Below are 23,437 nucleotides of genomic sequence, written 5' to 3' on the forward strand. Positions count from 1 at the left end.
AGTTTAATTTGTGAAAGAGAATTCTATTAATAGAATTTTGTATTAATTTTATACTATTAAATATATAATATTTATAATCTTAATTTTCAGGGTTGAGTATGTAATAACTAGATAATAATTAAAAATTAAAGGTTAAAAGTTAATAACTTTTAACTTAGCTTAATTAATTTAAAATTTGGATCTCGACTAAAAATAAGTTCAGATTCTCTATAAAGAATAAAATTTCAGCAAAATTTTCAATTTGTTAAAATTATATTATATATATACACACACACACACACACACACACACATATATATATATATATATACCCAGATAACCACAGTAATTATGACATCAAAATGATAATAATGAATATATATATATGCTATAACAAGAGATAAAAAAACCTTTTAATAGGCTAATTTGATAAATCAAGTCATAAATGTCGAATTTTATTTTAATAAACTAATACCATCAATTAATAAATATCAAATAATTTTACTAAATTTGTTTCTCCGATTATTTGCATAATGTACGTGTAATATATATGTACGCAAAGATTATGTGTCGTTCAAAAGATTTATATATATATATATATATATGCATAAATTTTAGAGGCCTACATATAATGATAGATAACAGAAAGATAAAGGAAACAATTTTTTTTCGACTTAATATACAGTTTTGAGTCATATGCTAGACTTATGACTACATTTTACATTTCAACCATTTTCAGGACATATTGTAGCACAAAGTTAATGATGCGACGGTCGCCCTTGCTCGTTCTCCGGCTGCACTTCCGGTGTGTGCGGCCAAATTGTTGGCTTGTCAGGATTGAGAGCCTGCTCCGGACAGAAGTCTCGGAAATCTTCCATGGTCATTTCGGAGAACGGTAACAAACTCTTTACTCTCTCGACTTCCTTGCTGGCAGTAGCGATACGTTCATTCGAATCCTTGATAAATTGCTCGATTTGAACAAACTGCAATACATGTTCATAACTTAGAATCAGAAGAGATGATCAAAATGCAGTGTTGTGCTTAGATGATTTTAAAATTAGCTAGATAAGATAAAAATATGAAAATTGATCTTAGATAAGATAAAGATGATTTTGTGTTAAATATATCTAGATATAAAAGATAAAATTATATGACGATTCACTTTCTAGATAATATTATTTTTAAGACTACTTATGTAAAGTTATAAAAAAGATATAAAAATATCTTCATATATTTGTATTTTTAAGTTTTTATCGCTTACTGCTTAAGTTCGACTAATTAATTATTTTTATGTGCTATAGCTCTAAACCAAATTATGTGAACATTATTCTAGATAATTTTGTGAAGATAACACTTTTTCATCTAAAATGCAGATATACATAAAACATTTTTATTATCTATATAAAGATGACGTCAAAATTTCATCCAGATGATCATCTATATAATTTCATTTAAATAACAACAAACACTGTCAAAATGCAATATTTCTTGATTGCGAACATTACCAGATCCTTTTCTTGAGCCTCAATTTGCGAAGTATATTTATCTGTTGGATATGGCACTGAGATGGATTCATAATCCTTCTGAAATTTATCGACTAATCCGGCTAAAGCAACATTTTTCTTGTAATATGCCCAGTCAATCTTCGGAGGTGCTTCTGGATTCGCAGTCATTCTATAAATATGTAAAAATATAAATTCATAATAATGTTACAATATCAATTATTATCGCTTCTTTCTCTTTTTTCAATTAATTGTATAATAATTAAATGAGTGTTTTAGAAAAAGTTGATAAAAATTATACGTGATCTTTTAATAAATGTTAAATAATCGAATTACATTATAGTTACTTCAACAGAGGTTATGCGTATGTAATTGATATCTTCGACAAAGTGGTGAACCGAAGAATATCTTTAATCCTTGCCATTTCTTTTCTTATAACATACTTAATTATTACAGGGACTTAATTTTCATTTTTTCATTGAAAATAAGAAACATTTTGATCATGTTATATAATATCGTCATAAAAGACAGTCTCTCGAAAAAGAAAAACCGATACGTGTAAATTTACTGACCGTCGCAGATGTTGATCAGACTTGGCTTTAAAGGCGACGAACGCGGTTTTTTCCGTCTCCGGAATCCTTTCGGCGAGAGCCGCCCAATTAATCGCCTTAATCGCCTTCCGCGACATTTTTTCGTCGATTACCTTCTCAATTCTCGACAGCGAGACAGCTGTTCGCAAGCATAGACTTCTACATAACACTAGATGGCAAAATGCGTAACAGAAAACGCGCAACACTTCTGATTGGTTACGCGCAATCGTTGGAAATTATGAAATAAAATAATTAATAATTATTAATAATTTTTTATTATTAATATTATTATTATTTATATATATATATATATATTTATATTATTTATATTATTATTATTATTAATTTATAATTTCTTGATAATTAATAATAATTATTATGAATATTATTATTATTAATATTATAATATAATATATATATAATTTATATTATTATTATTATTATTATTATTACCCAGGTAGCAAGCTGACGTCATATTAAACGTTAAAATGACGTCATCGACGTTTTCGATTGGGAAAAAGTTAGTGCGCACCAGTGCGCACTCAGTTCACACGAACACTGGACAAGTTCCATGGGTTGCACTGAATAGTGCAGGTGAAAAAGAACACGCCGAAATTTTCAGTGCCACTTGAGTTGACTAGATTCCGGGAAGAACAAAAAAGTAACCTCGACATCTTGTGTTCAGTTAAGTAATGATTTTTATTATATGTAATTAAATATAGAAGATGATCAAGAATATCACGTATGACAAATATAAAAATTATTATTATTCAGTATAAAAATGCTATTACATTAAGTACATTAATTATATTTTAAAAAAAGGTATAGGTTCGATGTTTATATAAAAAGATATAACACTTATAGTGTCATTATCCATTTTTTTCACACATTCTACATAATTTACAGTTTTTGGAATTATTCTTCTAGTTCGAAGAGTTGTAATTATTTCTTCTTGCTCGCTTGAACTAGAAGAAAATTCCAAAATGTCTCCCAAATATTAAAGAGAGCCAAATCCGAATTGCTCATTATGTCGAATTTTCGTTCAAAAGAATGCCCTACTGCTTGCATGCATCCAGTGCACTGAACTGGCACCGTCAAAATATCTCGTGCCACTTAGTGCGCACTGAGTGCGCACTATGCGAGTGTTGTGCGTTCAAACGAACACGCAACACTAGTCAAGTGCGCATTGGCACTACCAATCGAACACGCGCCTGACATTCAGTGCAGCCAGTGCACCCCAATCGAAAACGCTATTAGGGTGCGATTACATGGACGCGCGGAAACGCGGAAACGCGGAAGAGAAAGTAACTAAACTTTACTAGAGTCCCGCATTTCCGCGCGTTCCGTTCCGTCTGTTTTGATTGCCTTATATTACATGGACACAGATTAATAGACAGATTGCCAAAGGCCTGCCTAAAGAAGAGACCGCCATCTTCGTGCGATAGACTTTGCCCCTTACCGACACACTTTGCCCCTGGTTCGAGTCCGTGCTAAATTCGTAGACTTGAACCAGAGAGAAGGATGAGAGTGGTCATCCCCTCGATTTAGCTGCAACCGGAATTCAAAGCGCCTCTATGTGCACAAAACGTGCACATTGAACTACGTAGCCATGTGCACGATGCTCCCGAGTGGTAACAGGCTATGTGCACGGTACGTGGTTCGATTCCGTGCTATGTACACAGATGAGCGCCAGTAACACGTAGCTGTTAAAGGAGATGAGTTCGAGACCTCGCAGGGCCAATTTTTTTTTTTTTTTTTTTAGTACGACTATATTTGTCAATTTAATGAAATCCTTTTAATTATTGTGGAATAAAGAGATAAAATGCATTTCTCAAGCGTACGCGAGAAAATCGAAATCAAAAATAATGAGTGCCGTATAAATACGTATGGAATAGAGCGTTATATCGAAGAGCGTGTGGCGTAGCGTTAAGGGGCTAGACACGTACCGTCGAGGTTAGAGGTTCGATTCTCAAGGAGTGACTTTTTTTTTTAATATTTTTTTATTTTAAATAAAATTTTTTTTTACCATAAAATGTAATTTTTACACAAAATAAATGTAAATAACACGATTTATTTACTTATAACACGTATATTACAAAAATGCATTTTTCTTTGCCTCAAAAAGCCGTGAAAAGCCGTCTGTAGAATAGCTGTATGCGATAGGAACTTGTATGATTATCTGTTTAATTAAAAATTATCCGATTTATGTCGTGTTTGGTGTCGTTGAAATCGCAAAAATCTCAATAATCCATTAATATTATTTTTGAATAGATAAAATGCAAAATAAAGGTTTTAGTTTTTCACTTATAAGATGTTTATATTTGTGAATTGCCATGGATGGGGAAGCCTATTGTTCGAGAGTTCGGAACTTTCTTTGATGATAGGTCCTCTCGCTCGCTCTATACTCGCAGTCTCGCTTTCTCTCTCGCACACGACGAGTTGTGAGATGAGCTCGAAAAGATAAGCGGGCCCGAGCGCCCGAGTATCGAGATCAAAGAACGTTCCGAACTCTCGAACAATAGGCTTCCCCATCCATGGCAATTCACAAATATAAACATCTTATAAGTGAAAAACTAAAACCTTTATTTTGCATTTTATCTATTCAAAAATAATATTAATGGATTATTGAGATTTTTGCGATTTCAACGACACCAAACACGACATAAATCGGATAATTTTTAATTAAACAGATAATCATACAAGTTCCTATCGCATACAGCTATTCTACAGACGGCTTTTCACGGCTTTTTGAGGCAAAGAAAAATGCATTTTTGTAATATACGTGTTATAAGTAAATAAATCGTGTTATTTACATTTATTTTGTGTAAAAATTACATTTTATGGTAAAAAAAAATTTTATTTAAAATAAAAAAATATTAAAAAAAAAGTCACTCCTTGAGAATCGAACCTCTAATCTCGACGGTACGTGTCTAGCCCCTTAACGCTACGCCACACGCTCTTCGATATAACGCTCTATTCCATACGTATTTATACGGCACTCATTATTTTTGATTTCGATTTTCTCGCGTACGCTTGAGAAATGCATTTTATCTCTTTATTCCACAATAATTAAAAGGATTTCATTAAATTGACAAATATAGTCGTACTAAAAAAAAAAAAAAAAAAATTGGCCCTGCGAGGTCTCGAACTCATCTCCTTTAACAGCTACGTGTTACTGGCGCTCATCTGTGCACATAGCACGGAATCGAACCACGTACCGTGCACATAGCCTGTTACCACTCGGGAGCATCGTGCACATGGCTACGTAGTTCAATGTGCACGTTTTGTGCACATAGAGGCGCTTTGAATTCCGGTTGCAGCTAAATCGAGGGGATGACCACTCTCATCCTTCTCTCTGCTTGAACCAAAAGACTTTGCCCCTGGTTCGAGTCCGTGCTAAATTTCGTAGACTCGACCAAAAGACTTTGCCCCTGGTGCAAGTCCAGGCTAAATTCGTTTGACATTACCAACAGACTTTGCCCCTGATGCGAATCCAGGCTAATTGATCATGAGACCAATTTGAGAGATTTGGCCCCCGTTGTGTGTGTGTGTGTGTGTGTGAGAGAGAGAGAGAGAGAGAGAGAGAGAGAGAGAATATTTTACATATATGCATATATATATAAAATTTATTAAATATAAAAAATATATTTTTTACACATAAAATGTTTTTTTATTGAAATAATCACGATTTTAAATGTGATATAACACAGTGTTCTAAAATTTTTTAATTAAATTTTTTAATTAAATTTTATTAAAGAAAATTACTTGAAATTTTTTACATTAAGAATTTAAAGGCTCCTTATTCTCTTGTAGAAATTTATCACTACGCCAATTAATCACTTATTTTGAGTATTTAAAATACTATAATATACAGTAATTTAAGTATTCGAAATAAAAGTGATTAATTACTCGAAATAAGTGATAAATTGGCGTTACTAGTAATAAATTTCTATAAGGGTTGAAATAAAGTATAAGAGATAAATAGGCTATATGTGAGCCGTATGCGAAATGTGAGATGTAAGACGCATATTGAAATTTAATTTTTCGATATAACTTTCAAAAATGTACACGAGGTACAAAAAATTAGCTTGGACATTTGTAAGACTTAAAATTGGGATTAATTCTCAATTCTATTAATTAAATTTCGATATAACACACCTTACATCCGCGCACGGCTCACATATATATATAGCCCATTTATTAGTGCAATTTTTAAGTTCCTTATTTTTCAAAGTTCACCTTTTTACGTTATCAAATATTTTTACGTTTTCAAGAATTTTATATTTTTACTTAGCGCAGTTTCTTATCCAAATGTAAAATCTTTTATCGCAGTCTATAAAAAATTGAAACAATTTACAATTTTATGATATAATATTATTATTATTACAATTTCTATATATATGCACATCTGTCAAATATCGTGATTTATTTCACATTATTATTATCTATTTTAATAAAAAAAAAAAAAAAAAAAACACTTGCAATAATCAAAAATAAACCGCCTGCCGCGAACGGAAAATGCCAAGAAAGCACGCAATTTCCGCGAATCTCGTAATTTTTTTGAAAAATCAACAATTTCAACGAAATTGTAAATTCTTCAAATCACTGCACAAGTATAATTCACAATAATAATTTTCAGTAACTACGATAAAAAATCGTATACTGAAAACCGCAAACGAAAGTGCAATGGGAGTAAGAGTAAAGTCTGTGATAAAATTAATTGGCAATAGAAAATTAATAATTTTCAAATAGAAAAATGTTGAAATTACCGAGGATTTACAAATAATAAAGTAAAAATATTAAATAATTTATGTGACTTTGTATAGTGAACACATCAACTTGGCGGAATCTTGACTACTCATCAATTTAAGTAAGCAATTCTAAACACAATTAAGATCTTTCACATAAAAAAAATAACTTATTAATATAAATTAATATACCAAAAAAATAAAAATATACTTAGACAATCACGGTGAAATATACTGCAATGACGAACTTACTCGGAAATATCCTTGATGATGGGGACTAACTTTTTGATGCTGGATAACATCTAATTGTTTTCAATTCTCATATCAAGCGGTTCTGACGATAATTTTAACTAATAATGTTCAAAAGAATTGATGACGTGGAATGGGCCGTCAACCTGTTCTACTAACAACAGGGAACTCGTTTACATGTTTTTTGACATAATCAAAAAGTTTACCATCTTAACTAAAAAATGGTTAGCCGATTAGAAAAAATATCTAATTTAATAAATGTTATAAGCGTAACCTAATTTAAATTCATCGACTTATTAGACCAAAATGTTCATTAAAAAATAGACTCTAATGCGTAATATGTCATAATTTTTCTTAAGAGAATTTTTATTGTTTTTATATTTACTGAAGAAGGCTGAGGTAACAGCCGAAACGTTTTATTATTTTTATTATCATTGTATCTACTAAGAAATAAATCAATTATGTGTTGACATTACATCTCTCACTAATTTAATATGCTCGTTATAGTTGGCCCTGTCTTTCTAAATCTTAATTTTATAATATCACACGAGCCTTGTCTTTAAATATCTAATTGTTTTCCTTATTAAATTTAAATAATTTATGTTTTCGAATTTTGCTCGCGGAGAGGATCTTTAAAACAAGATTTTTAGAAGAGAGGACCTTTAAAATATAAACAGGCAAAAACGTTGGAAAAATTAAAGCGCGCGTTTAAACAGATAAACGCAATGAAATAAATACGCAATTGTTTTTACTTATCGCTGTAAGCTCACAAGCTTCTGACGTGCTATACACTTTTATATAATATATACAAGGTGTCCGGTAACTAACGGACCAATGATTAAGGGCGGATTCTCTGGCTAATTTGGAGACGATTTTTCCTTAGCAAAAATGTTGAGAAGTCAATAATTTTCGAGTTATAAGCGATTGAAAAAAATAGGTTTTTTGAAAACTAAACGTTTTGGAGTTAAAAGTCTAACATAATTACATTCTTCAGTTAATTTCAGGTAGAGTTTACTATAATAAAATTTTAATTTAAGGCTTAGTTATAAAGATACATAATGACAAAGATTGGAAAGTTGTAAAAAATGATGACCTTTTTCGACATTTTTGCTGAGGAAAAATCGTTCCCAAATTGACCAAAGAATCCATTTGTAATCATTGATCTGTTAGTTACCGGACACCCTGTATATTGGACACGAGTTTCGTTTGTTTCAGATTCTCGAGAGTTGAAGTAGGAACATACGAGTATCATATATCGTTTGTGACTTGCCGAATGAAAGCAAGACAGAGAGCGAACGAGATGATGAGCTTAATAGCTCATAATGTTATAAATAAATAAATAAAAAATTATAACCTGACCTACTAGTTATTGAATCTTTTTTTAATAAAATGTTTCATTATTATTATCATCTAAGTCTAAGTCGTTTAATTACTTTTTAGTTTTTTAATAATTAATTTAATTTATTCTAGTCATTTTTATATGAGAAAAATAATATCACGTATACGTTTTATAATGAATTAATATATTTCGAGAGTCGAATTATATATTTTTAATAATATAAAAGTGTTCAAAAATTATATTTGACTTTTAATTTTAATTATTTTAGCAAAGAGTTCCGAAATCTCTTACACACATAATAGGGATTGGGGTGAAAATAAAAGAGCGAGAAATCTTTCGCAGACATATATACACATTTCGCACACAAAACGACGATGAATTCCGGACTGGATAAATTTTCCGTTTCCTTCAATTGTTAATTGAAATGGTTTATTGTGCATTATTTAATCACTTGAATGATAAATCATTCTGAGATTAATCCATGAAGCAAATTTTTTAATATATGAATTCAAACAAAAAAATTAATCTTAATCCGCTTTAATTTTCCGCTTCCTTCAATTGTTAATTGAAATGGTTTATTGTGCATTATTTAATCACTTGAATGATAAATCATCCTGAGATTAAGGGGATCCTAAATGCACGGGCGAACTCCGATAGGGTCGATAATGAAGATTTTTTAAATATAATTATCGACAAAACTCTACAGATGTCGCAATAAAAAAGTTGTCAATCGACACACACATACATATACAGGGTGTCCCATTTTATATAATTTATAATTATATAAAAATTATATATACACAGGTTGTTACACATACATATACACATATGTATGTGTGTGTGTATTTATACAAGGTGTCCCATTTTTACTACCCCTAATATCTCTTTGTTTCAATGCATTTTATAATAAAACAACAAAAGTTATACGGTTTCAAAGGAACTATAAAATAGTACCATTAGTGTTGACCTTGCACAGTCATAAAGATTACGTGAAAGTCACTATCACATGATAAGTTATAAAGTTTCAACATTGCAATATCGCTTCTGAGAATTTTGCGCACATGCAAACTGCATCTGGGGTAAAATATTTTGTACAGTTATCAGCAAACCAATAGATCGCCTGTGGAATTATTTTTTAAAACAACCAGCACACGAATAGATCGCCTCTGGAATTATTTTTTAAAACAACCAGCACACGAATAGATCGCCTCTGGAATTATTTTTTAAAACAACCAGCACACGAATAGATCGCCTCTGGAATTACAGTTTTAAAACAACCAGCACACGAATAGATCGCCTCTGGAATTACAGTTTTAAAACAACCAGCACACGAATAGATCGCCTCTGGAATTATTTTTTAAACCAGCACACGAATAGACCGCCTCTGGCACTAACTACTATAAAAACTATAATAATAATTATCAATTATACATGAAAAAATAAACAAAGGATTGCATTATCTTTCAGATAAAAAAAATTGAGAATTGCATTTTAATAAAAAAAAAATTAAAATAAAAATTAAAAATAAAAATAAAAATTGCATTTTAAACGTCTATTTGAATGTTCTTATAAAATTACACCTACATACATACATACATACAAATATATATATATATATATATATATATATGTATATATATATTTATATACAGGGTAAACCATTTTAATCTTTGCACTAAAATTTCTCAAAATTCAAAAGTTTAAGACAAAAATGTTTCAGATAAAAGTTGTATGGTTTCAAGGGGGACATGAGATGGTGTCATTGATTTGACCTTGAATAGCCATTTGAAGGTTACGTGACGGTCAACTTCAATTTCTTAAATGGAACACTATATTTTTTCTTGCATACTTTTATAGCTGACTTTAAGATCTTTCCAAAACACTACAATAAAATATTTTTTCATTAAGTATTTTTCGAGTTATAAGGCTGCAAATTTGCAGTATTTTGACATAAAATAGAAAATATCTTGGGAAATATTCATTTTTCGATTATCATACCTTAATACTTTTATGCACAGAATAATGAGACGAATCAATTGGTGTAAAGAAAACACATAGTTGTCTTAAAGAAAAATTATCTAATTGCTTATTGCAATTTTCATATTTTTTTTAAAGGTAAATATGTGTTTTCTTTACACCAACTATATATATCAATATATATGTATCAATATATATATATATATTAATACGATGTTCAGCATAACAATACGTACGATTTTTGAAATGTTTGCAACAGTTTAGAAAAAAATATATATTGTAAAAATTGATCTGTTTTGTGCAATCTATTACAAGCAATAAAAAATGAGGAAAAAAAATTTTTATAAAAAAAATTAGTGTTACCTTGAATTTTTTTTAATAAAATCATATTTTTTTATATAAATCGATTCTCAATATTCTGCATAAGTTGTAATGTAGGATGGCCAAAAAAGCGAATAGCTTATGAGATATATTATACTTTCATAATGTACATAAACTATGAAATATCTCATGAAATCATTTTCTGATTATTTTATTCCAATTTTAAATCAATTGGTGTAAAGAAAACACAGATATAAATAAAGATATAAATTGTAAACCAGCAGCTACATATTTTCTCTAAAACTCAAATATCTCGTAAACTTTTCACTTTTTCACAATTTTATCTTTATAATTTTTGATGCAGAATATTGTAACAAATTGATTTAGATTGAATATGATGCTTTTATTTAAAAAAAAATTATGACATTCATTTTTTCATGAAAACATTTTTTTTTAAATTTTTCTGTTACGTAATAGCTTTGAAACAAATTCATTTGTACAATATAAATTTTTTAATTATCAGAAACGTCTCAAATATCATGCGCACTATTATAATATATATATATATATATATATATATATATATATATATATAATACATACAGCATACATAATACTGTTACATACAGCACAAATACACAAAATATTACATACCTATTTATTATGCACATAAATGTATATAACGATTAGATATACAAAAAAAAAGAAATAGAAGAAAAAAGAAATAAATAGAAAGAGAGCGAACGAGTGAGCCTTTTTATAAACGTCGACAAGCAATATATTATTATGTATGTATACATGTATGTGTGTATGTATATATACATATATATATTGCTTTATGATATATATTTATAATGTAAAGAGGCTAGAGAACTCATACTCACTATCTTTCTCTTTTTTTTCTTCAGCTTTCTGTATCTATTAATTTATTCATTATATCCATGTATGTGTATAACAAATAGATGTATATAATTAATGTTTATTTGTACTGTTTATAATGTTATATATATATATATATATATATATATATATATATATATTTCTTTTTCTTTTTGTCTATCTAATCGTTATATACATTTATGTGCATAATAAATAGGTATGTAATATTTTGTGTATTTGTGCTGTATGTAACAGTAATTCTGATATTGAATCAATTTTATGATATGACATAATACTAACCTTTTAAAACATGCTCCCTTTCTACTCAATCTGCGACCAGATAGGGGCAAACGTTTATTTTTGTTTGCACCCATTATACACTATATATTTAATAAATATAAAAATATTACTTTTAAAATATCACAGTATGTCTATCTATCACAATATTCGACACGTTATCACACGTTATAACGGTCGAGTCGCGCACTGCGTGTAAGCACGTATAGTACGTACCGCGTGACAAGTGAACCATCCCGCGCAAATATATGTCATTGCGCGCACACAATTTTGTTTACAAATATGTATATACAGGGTGTCTACATGCTACATTTTTAGCATGTACCCAATTTTTGTTATTTTTCGCAAAATTATAATTACACAATTATTTAATATAATTATATATAAAAAATTTTTCCCGCGTTGTATGTGTCGTAAGGAGATATATGTATAATTGATCGTTTGCATTGAATGTCACTATTTTCTGAAAAGTAAAAAAAGAGAGCTCTCTCTCTCTCTCTCTCTCTTTCTTGATCCTTTATGCTTATTGTTAGTATTCTATCAATTAGTAATCAATGCAATCAATCATATCGTTTTACGGCAACAGCCAGTTACTCGTTCACTCACTCATTCATTCTTTTAAAATATGTCCATTTTTATACATAATTATGTAAATTTATATATAAAAAATAAGGGTGCATATATAATCATGTCAAATTTGTATATAAAACATATATATTTATATATATAAAGAAATACTTATTTATTACACTTGTATATATATATATATATATATATATATATATATATATATATAAATTTATATAATTATATATAACAAGCACTTTTACTTAATTATGTATAGACATATTTCATAATATAATTCTGCGATTATACGTATACTTTTATATATTTCTATATAATGTTATATTATTATATACACAAATTTTTGTCCCGGGGTATTTTAAACTTTTATTTTCTTTTTCTTTCCCCATTCTTGTCTGTCTTTACATGCATGTTATTATGTTGTATGTGTATCATGTATAATTTGGATTTGTATGTATGTTGAGAAGATTGGAATAGATAAAATTTTATTACTTCATGTTTTTATATTATAAATGCAGCTTTTTGTAAATATCCGAAATAAATAATTTTTCTACAAATATTTTAAATTTATCAAAATATTTTTTACTGCACAATTAGACTAATATATTTTGCATTATTCTATCTTTATTAATTTTTTTCATAATAAAATGGATTTTATTGAACAAATAATAAATAGTAAATAGAGAAAATATAAAATATCGAAAAGAATATATTCATATAAACATATATTTGTGAAATCGAAATTTTGTTAAAATTGACTTTCATAGAAATTGTATTTTATAAATTTAATTAAAAAAAGCTGCATTTATCAGATAGAAACATAAAGTAATAAAATAATATATTCCAATCTTCTCAACACACACACACACACACACACACACACACACACGCACACAACTTCTCATAACAAATGTTATATAAATTATACATATACAGGATGTAACAACGATCATATATCAGGAGTTTTTAGAAGAAAATACGTATTTTATTGAAAAATGTTTTATTACCAAAGTTATAAGGGTTACTTATCATTACATAGTAGTATTAGTATTATGTTGAATAGCATTATCAAAGTCACATAAAGATTATTTGGAAATAATGGAAACCTTCATTTTTTATTGCATGTACATACATGTAGCTTACTTTGAGAGCTTTTCTAAATAAATTTTTCATTCTGTGCAACATAATTAAGTAAAAGTGCTTGTTATATATAATTATATAAATTTATATATATATATATATATATATATATATACAAGTGTAATAAATAAGTATTTCTTTATATATATAAATATATATGTTTTATATACAAATTTGACATGATTATATATGCACCCTTATTTTTTATATATAAATTTACATAATTATGTATAAAAATGGACATATTTTAAAAGAATGAATGAGTGAGTGAACGAGTAACTGGCTGTTGCCGTAAAACGATATGATTGATTGCATTGATTACTAATTGATAGAATACTAACAATAAGCATAAAGGATCAAGAAAGAGAGAGAGAGAGAGAGAGAGCTCTCTTTTTTTACTTTTCAGAAAATAGTGACATTCAATGCAAACGATCAATTATACATATATTTCTTTACGACACATACAACCCAGGAAAAAATTTTTTATATATAATTATATTAAAATAATTGTATAATTTTATACATATATAATCGCAAAATTATATGTATAATTATACAATTATTTTATATAATTATATATAAAAAATTTTTCCTCGGCTGTACGTGTCGTAAAGAGATATACAATTCACCGTTTGCATTGAATGTCTCTATTTTCGGGAAAGAAAAAAAAGCTCGCTCTCTCTCTCTCTCTCTCTCTCTCTCTCTCTCTCTCTCTCTCTCTCTCTCTCTCTCTCTGTCTCTCTCTTTTTGTTTTATAGATTGCATACAATTTATCTTACATTTACAGTAAAAGTAATTTTTATAATAATTTACAGGTATATGCGAACAAATAAAATTCGTTAGAATCACAATGTCTATCAAATATATATTTCAGTAAAATCATTACTCGAATTACTTCGATGTATGAAAAATAAGATTTAGTTTTTATAAATTATAAATGCATATACTTATTATCTATAAAAATCATGTAAATATTATTGTATTATACAAATATAATTAAAATAAAATTGTATGTCATTATATATTTCATGTGTTTGATAATATAAATAACACAAAATTTTTTCTGTTTTATATATAGTTTTTTATAGAAAAAAATTGATGTATTATTTAAATTATCAAACATAAAATATATAATGGCATACATTGGCTACACTAATTCAGAGGTTATCTTTTTCCTTCCAATGTCGAACAAAAAAGACAACCTCTGAACTAATGTGGCCAGTGTAGCCAAAACGAACAGACCTTATAAAAAACAGAAAGAGAGAGAGCGAGAGAAAGAGAGAGAGAGAGAGAAACACGTTGCAGCTCCATCTATCACGATATCACGCAACTAATCTACTGCTCTGTTTTATTCCGCAGCCTCGATTTGCACACACACATATGCGTGAAATGTTTTTTTATATATAACTTTTTTATTAGACTTGCAATCTCACTTTTAATTGCTTACTAATATTTCTTCATATAATCTTTACCGCGCATACTATATTTCATGCACAGACAAACTGCAAAACTTTTTTTATTAAATAAGTATTATTACGAACTGACACAAAGCAGCCGATAACAAAACTGTAATTTTTGATTTTTATATGATTTATATATGCAAACATAGCTAGCGCGGTCCGTTTTTATAAGTACTTTAATCGTGGAAAAGGATTTATTGATCAGTATAGTCAATAAAAAGTTATATGAAAAAAATAAATATTCTCGCATTCGGTCGGTAAAAACATCATTTAGGATCCCCTTAATCCATGAAGCAAATTTTTTAATATATGAATTCAAACAAAAAAATTAATCTTAATTTAAGAGAAATATTATAAAAAAATATGCAAAAGTTTTTGATCAAATAAAATTATTATAAATACAATTAAAAATTGAAAATTATATATGTATATGATATAAGCAACTGTAATTACATTTTATACATAAATTTTCCGCTTCCTTCAATTGTTAATTGAAATGGTTTATTGTGCATTATTTAATCACTTGAATGATAAATCATCCTGAGATTAATCCATGAAACAAATTTTTTAATATATGAATTCAAACAAAAAAATTAATCTTAATGTAAGAGAAATATTATAAAAAAATTTGCATAAGTTTTTTTTTCAATAAAATTATTATAAATACAATTAAAAATTGAAAATTATATATGTATATGATATAAGCAACTGTAATTACATTTTATACATAAATTTTCCGCTTCCTTCAATTGTAAATTGAAATGGTTTATTGTGCATTATTTAATCACTTGAATGATAAATCATCCTGAGATTAATCCATGAAACAAATTTTTTAATATATGAATTCAAACAAAAAAATTAATCTTAATGTAAGAGAAATATTATAAAAAAATTTGCATAAGTTTTTTTTTCAATAAAATTATTATAAATACAATTAAAAATTGAAAATTATATATGTATATGATATAAGCAACTGTAATTACATTTTATACATAAATTTTCCGCTTCCTTCAATTGTTAATTGAAATGATTTATTGTGCATTATTTAATCACTTGAATGATAAATCATCCTGAGATTAATCCATGAAGCAAATCTTTTAATATATGAATTCAAAAAAATTAATCTTAATGTAAGAGAAATATTATAAGAAAAATATGCATAAGTTTTTGATCAAATAAAATTATTATAAATACAATTGAAAATTGAAAATTATATATGTATATGATATAAGCAACTAAATCACCGGAATTCAAAGCGCCTCTATGTGCACAAAACGTGCACATTGAACTACGTAGCCATGTGCACGATGCTCCCGAGTGGTAACAGGCTATGTGCACGGTACGTGGTTCGATTCCGTGCTATGTGCACAGATGAGCGCCAGTAACACGTAGCTGTTAAAGGAGATGAGTTCGAGACCTCGCAGGGCCAATTTTTTTTTTTTTTTTTTTAGTACGACCACAGATTAATAGACAGATCGCCAAAGGCCTGCCTAAAGAAGAGACCGCCATCTTCGTGCGATAGACTTTGCCCCTTACCGACACACTTTGCCCCTGGTTCGAGTCCGTGCTAAATTTCGTAGACTCGACCAAAAGACTTTGCCCCTGGTGCAAGTCCAGGCTAAATTCGTTTGACATTACCAACAGACTTTGCCCCTGGTGCGAATCCAGGCTAATTGATCTTGAAACCAATTTGAGAGATTTGGCCCCCGTTGTGTGTGTGTGTGTGTGTGTGAGAGAGAGAGAGAGAGAGAGAGAGAGAGAATATTTTACATATGCATATATATATATAAAATTTATTAAATATAAAAAATATATTTTTTACACAAACTGTTTTTTTATTGAAATAATCACAATTTTAAATGTGATTTAACACAATGTTCAAAAATTTTTTAATTAAATTTTTTAATTAAATTTTATTAAAGAAAATTACTTGAAATTTTTTACATTAAGAATTTAAAGGCTCCTTATTCTCTTGTAGAAATTTATCACTACGCCAATTAATCACTTCCCAGACAGCACATGATATTATACGAATATTCTATATTCATACTATGAATGTACGTACAGTATATAATATCACCTTTAAAAAAAGGTAAAAAAAGGCGACCAGTTAAAGGCACGCCATTAACAAAAATTATCCATTGCAAACCCATGTAGAATCCTATCCTATTGCAAACCCATGTAGAATCCTATGAAAAATTAATCATTGCAAACCCATGTAGAATCCTAGGCAAAATTAACCATTGCAAACCCGTGTAGAATCGTACCCATTGCAAACCTATGTAGAATCCTATGAAAAATTAACCATTGCAAACTCATGTAGAATCCTATGAAAAATTAACCATTGTAAACCCATGTAGAATTGTATTAAAAATTATCCATTGCAAACTTATGTAGAATCCTACATTGCAAACCCATGTACAATAGAATTGTATGAAAAATTATCGATTATAAACCCATGTACAATCGTAACAAAAGTAATGAAATAAAAAAAAAATTGCGCCAAGTAAAAGTAGAAACTTGTACCAGTGGAAAATTAAAGTTGCAGACATATATAGAGTCGTATAATGAATTAGTAAAAATTTACATTTGCAAATGTAGAATCGTACCATAAAAAAACTTATCTTTTAAAAAAAAAGATAAACAAGATGCCAAGTCCATGCGCCATGTGAAAAAGAAATAAAAAAATTTTAGTTAAAAAAACTGGGAGCGCTGCTAAATAATATTCTAACAATATTAAAATTAAATTGTTACTTTTAAACTCATTACAGTTAAAATATGTTTTGTGTTTAAATTAATTAATGTTACTTTAAGGTGCATTGTAATTTTGAAACTTAGCAGCGCGTATTTTCCGTAGGGGGGTTAAAAAAGGGGTATTGAAATTAAATCTCAAAATATGAGATTATTTCATATTTAAAATCTTGGCCGTGTCCAAGTAAAAATTTGGTGCCTTGTGCACCGGTATTTAATTCTAACGAAAAATTATTTAGTTTCGTTAGGATAACGCATTGTCATCCGCGATTTGGCTCTTGTTGCCCGTCTTATACGTTAAATATCTACTTCATCACGGCTACGGCATAATCATATCCAGTGCTTTGCCTCTTTTCTCTTTTGATTCCCATCGCAGTTTCAGTTAAAATGTCAACTGTTACATTTGACAGATAATCGTGACAGTCGAACTCTTTTCCAACTTTATCGCGAAGTCGTCTCACAAGATCCATGCTATTCTCATAAAACAAAGGTACAAACGTCTTCAAAATACTCGTGTGGAATGTAGGCGCTATCACTTTTCTATGTCTTAGCCATTTATCGCCAGTTGTGATAAGCAAACCCTCTCCGAGCCATGGTCGAAATCTCTCCTTTATTTAATGTAATAATACTAAAAATCACTCAGCGTGAAATTATATAACTATATTAATTTTATAAAAACATTATAATATGTAGATTTTTGATTATTTGATTTCTTACTCGTATTCCACGGATTTGTCGATGTGTGCAGGGCTACTCTAAATTATTTCAATATCCTGTGGATCTAACAGAAAAATGATTACTCTCGTTCCCAAATATCCGCCTAATACTAATCCGTATGTATTGAGATATTCCATGGTTTTGGATACTGTGATCTCTGGAGACAGTCTAAAAGTGATTAATGCGTGACGTAATATAGGTACATGTGGTGGACCTGAATCAAAGGAGTTTAATGTTAAATCAAATGTTAAATATTAAGTGAAATATATAACTTGAAAATCGATTCTTATTTTATAACAAAGAAATATTATTACTTATCAAATTAAAAAATTAATTTTTGTTGAATACTTACATGGAAGCTTTTTCACAAAGCAAATTGCTCTAGAACACTCGACGTAATAATACAATGTAATTAACGTTAGGATAGGTAGCTCATAAAATATGTCGTTGGTTTTGTATGGAAATTATATCTTGCATCTTTAATGTGTATATAAAATACATGAATTTACCACAAGTATGGCGCCATAACACAAAAGTGGCGTCATAGTGGTGAAAGACATCATCAGAATTGCAATAGACCGGTTACCGCTTCTTTATGGTCATTCTTTAATGATTTGGGTGAATATATCTCAATACTTACATATCTATAGTTTCAATTATCATTTCATCACCTAAATTGACGTTGGAATTGACGTCAATACAAATTTCGAGGTCATATGTCTCGTCCACTCATAATTTTCGAATGAGAATATTATTTGTACTATTTATAATGCGCGTTTAAATTATCATCCAGCAATCGAGCTTTGATTTAAATTTAATCGAGCATGCCAATATTCAATTTTATCAACTTTGAAAGCATTAGAACAGTCCATTAAATTTTTGACCTAAACTCTTTTCAGCAGAAATTTATAAATGTACCAATAAACACGAAAATGTAAACAGGATGTGTTTCAAATAGAAATGGCAATATTCGATTTTAATATTTGATAATTTTTTTCTTTTAAACATATACGTACACGAATGCAAACATTCGCATAAGATAAACGATAAGATGTAGATATTTTTTGAAATATATAATAAATTAAATACAATAAATTATATATACATGTAAATATACGTTTTATACATATACCATACATATATATATATATATTTTATAAAATATATTTTAAATATAATAAATATAATTTTTTAAATATATCATTATATCAAAATATTGTGCTGAAAAAATATTATAATCAGAATTATTGCCCTTTAAAAAAAATACCCGCTCCCGAAATGTATAATTGTATAATATATAAAAAATATAATTTTCAAACTTATATAGTATAACGCTTACTCGCGTTTGCACGAGAATTAAATTCTTTCACCGTTTTCCTGAATTAAATCAAAGATACTGGTTTGCGTGGCTCGATCTTGATCTTGAATCCGTCATGCCTTTTTAGAATAATATCGGCGCGTAAAACGAAATCTTTTTCTGGCACATCAGAAATGACACGATAATTTCTTAGTATCGTCGACAACAGGACTTTCAATTTTAGCATAGCATATTTTCGCCCCACGCAGGACCTTAACAAAATTTTTTAATGTCAAATATGACAACGTGTTGTGTTATTTTCATAAAAAAGTTTGTTGCAAAATGTTTGTAATATAGTATAAAAAATGAATTTAAGTATATAATTTTCTGTATCGAAGACTTTCATCTATTAAATACCTTGGTCCAGCACTGAAAGGAATAAAAGCATAGTAATGTCTTTTTTGCATTTTTTCCGGTAGGAAATTATCTGGATTAAAAACTGTTGGATTCGGATAATATTTGTCCGAACGATGCGCTGCGAATTGTGCTATTATTGCCGTGGCACCTTTTGGAAGAATATAATCACCTGTAACTGTTGTTTCATAAAAATTAACTATTTTAGTCTTTCAAATTCTACATAAGTAAGTTTCTAAAATAAATAATAAAAAAATTTATAATTATCCATATTATTGTTGTGTATCAGGTATACTTACCTATCTTTACTTCTTCGTTAAGTTTTCTGGCAATGACAGGTACCGGTGGAAAAAGTCTCAGAGTTTCCAAAATAACTCTTTCGAGATATTTCATTTCCAAAGTGTCTTGAAAAGTGCATTGTCTGTCGCTGTCGTCGAAAATTGTATCCAATTCTTCATACACGCGAGCCTGCATAGTAAAAATTATCAAGTTGAAAGGACAGAAAAGAAGATGGACTTGCGATTAATATTGAAATCAAATATCATCCATAATTTTAACAGAAAGTAAATGTCACACAACTGCAATGACTATATAAGATTTAGTGAAAAAATAAGAAAAAATTGAGTATAAAAAGATAAAGAATTTTAAAGATTTCTTTCCAAAAATACTAAATTGCAAATAAATTTACCTGAATATCTTGATGACATCCTAAGGCGCATAGTGCAAAACTTGAGCCAGCTGCTGTGGTATCATGACCCTGTAATAAATCACTAATTGGTTTTCTAACAATGCATCAAATAATATAACTTACAATAGCATAGCTTACAATACACCAAATTTTTTAAAAAAAGAAAGTGAAAGGAAACTTTTTATTATAAAATTTAATACGTCAGTTAGAAAATTCATTATACAATTGAGATTATTATTGTAATTAAAATGCAGTACGCGTACTTCAAACATGATAGTGTTTACTTCCTCCCAAATTTCCTCGTCAGTTATCTGTCCAACATTTTTCAATTCCATCATCGTATCTAGGAACGCAAGTCGTTTTTTTTCATTTATATCGTTTTCATCGATATCATCTCTGACATAATGCAGTTTATATTTAGCATCATTATTTTGGTCATTTCCTTCATTTTTGATCGCATTTACGCTTTCCATAAGTTTGTTGTCTTCATTTTGCACTTTCTTTTGCTGTTGATTTTTCTCTTCTATATTCTTCGATTTTTCTTTAATAACATGATTTATCAGCGTATGAATAATATTGAGCATTTTCTTTTGCTTCTTCGCAAGCTTGGTAAATTTAAAAAGTAACTCAGAACGTAATATAACATTATATTGCCTTCGATGTACAATATCGCTCATTCTACAATATTTGAATTATATTGAATTCTTTTTTTATATATAAAAATTCAATAATATAATATTATAATTTTAAGACAAAAAACAATCTCTACTTCATCATTGCCATGGCATAATCGTATCCAGTGTTTTGCCTTTTTTCTCTTTTAACTCCCATTGCAGTTTCTGTTAAAATATCAACCGTTACAGCTGATAGATAATCATGACAGTCGAATTCTTTTCCAACTTCATTTCGAAGCCGTCTCACGAGATCTATACTATTCTCATAAAACAGAGGTACAAATGTCTTTAAAATACTCATGTGAAATGTGAGCGCTATTATTTTTCTATGTCTGTGCCACTTATCACCTTTTGTGATAAGCAAACCATCTCCAAGCCATGGTTCGAAGAATCTGTAATAAGGAGAAGAAAGATTTGAAACTATTGATATCTGTCTCTTAATATTGCTTTACGTAATATTGTACTACGTGAAGTACTTCAAGCATGAAATAATATATAATTTTATAAATATGTCGGCTGTAGGAGCTTAACGCGATGTTATTGCAAAAATTAATTTTTTCACTAATTATCGACGCAAAAGACATTGCGTTAGGCTACTATAAAATTACATGTTGATTTCGAGAGCCGAGTAATATTCTTAATATTATATAATATATTAATTTTATTGTATATAATATATAAAAGCAATATAATAGATGTAGAATTTTTTGATTTTTTTTACTCATATTCCACAGCTTTCTCATTATGCGCAGGATTACTTAAAATTATTTCAATATCTTGTGGATCTGCCAGAAAGACTGCTACTTTATGTCCAATATATAGGCCTGCTACTAATCCATATATATCACGATATTTCAAAGTTATATTAAATATGTCTTCTGGAGACTTTGCAAGAGGTATTAGTAGGTGGCCTATGATAGGTAAGGATGGTGGACCTTGTGATAAAGAATATTTTAAATTAATATTAGATAAAATAATAATTCACCTAAAAATTTTTATTGAGTAACGAGAAAAAAAAAAATATTATTGCTTTTTAAATTAAGAAGTTTAATTTTTGTAGAATACATACCTGGTATTTTTTTAATGAGACGAACTGCTCTAGAATGCTCAATGAAATAGTACAATGCAATTAACGTTACGGCAAGTGCGGTCAGAAGCCAATAAGTTGTATCGTTAAAATACAATGTTGTCGTACTCATTGTGGTGATAAATTATTTTATTCTACGATATTACTGTGTCTTACGATATCGTATTACAATTTTGTTCTGCGATAACGGTGATATGTTATTTTTCGTATAACGCTATAATAAGTAATATACTCACTTTAGGATATTATAAAAAAATTTCTTTTATAGTTTTTTAATATAAAATATTTTATTTCTTATCGGCAATCATGAATGTATCAAAGAGTTTTGCAGCTTGTACAACAGCAGTTTTTATACGTTTAATTTATTTGCAACGATATGTGACAATAGTTGTCGAAGAGTAACACTCGATGACTGTAATAAAGTATTACTTTCGGGAAGTTATACGAATATATATATATATATATATATATATATATATATATACGAATATATATATATATACGAATATATATATATATACGAATATATATATATATACGAATATATATATATATATATATATATATATATATATATTCGTTAACTTTTGTACTGCCTAGAATCATCAGAATGAATTACGTCGCACGGACCTTATTAAGTCCCGTGCGTTAATAATTATTCGGCACGTAGGCGTGCGAACTGACTTTCGGACTTCCGGGTCCCGCGTGTCGCCCGATATCATCGCGTCGGGTCGTCTCAAAGG

General features: G+C 28.7%; 2 protein-coding genes across 3 annotated transcripts; both read right to left on the reverse strand.

Moving 5' to 3' along the window:
* Nucleotides 1-629: 629 nt before the first annotated feature.
* LOC114942808 (ATP synthase, subunit D) lies at nt 630-12,062 on the reverse strand. Of its 2 annotated transcripts, none has more exons than XM_085488470.1 (3): nt 11,885-12,062; nt 1,485-1,653; nt 630-962 (listed from the first exon to the last, which is right to left on the reverse strand). In XM_085488470.1, exons 1-3 carry the CDS (start codon nt 11,956-11,958, stop codon nt 738-740), a joined length of 468 nt encoding a protein of 155 aa, XP_085344596.1. In that variant the 5' UTR covers nt 11,959-12,062; the 3' UTR covers nt 630-737. The 2 variants fall into 2 exon arrangements, with proteins under 2 accessions (XP_085344596.1, XP_029174081.1); XM_029318248.2 differs by lacking the exon at nt 11,885-12,062 and adding an exon at nt 2,054-2,235.
* Nucleotides 12,063-18,985: 6,923 nt separating this feature from the next.
* LOC114945110 (cytochrome P450 4g15-like) lies at nt 18,986-22,810 on the reverse strand. Its single transcript, XM_029321201.2, has 8 exons — nt 22,677-22,810; nt 22,329-22,542; nt 21,703-21,999; nt 21,197-21,611; nt 20,934-21,002; nt 20,545-20,713; nt 20,249-20,423; nt 18,986-20,103 (listed from the first exon to the last, which is right to left on the reverse strand). The coding sequence occupies exons 1-8, from the start codon at nt 22,804-22,806 to the stop codon at nt 19,917-19,919; spliced, it is 1,656 nt and encodes a 551-aa protein (XP_029177034.2). The 5' UTR covers nt 22,807-22,810; the 3' UTR covers nt 18,986-19,916.
* Between the last annotated feature and the right edge of the window lie 627 nt (nt 22,811-23,437).

Source organism: Nylanderia fulva, unplaced genomic scaffold (assembly GCF_048542155.1).
Source record: "Nylanderia fulva isolate GAGA-0341 unplaced genomic scaffold, ASM4854215v1 Scaffold7, whole genome shotgun sequence".
In the NCBI taxonomy this organism is placed as follows: Eukaryota; Metazoa; Arthropoda; class Insecta; order Hymenoptera; family Formicidae; genus Nylanderia; species Nylanderia fulva.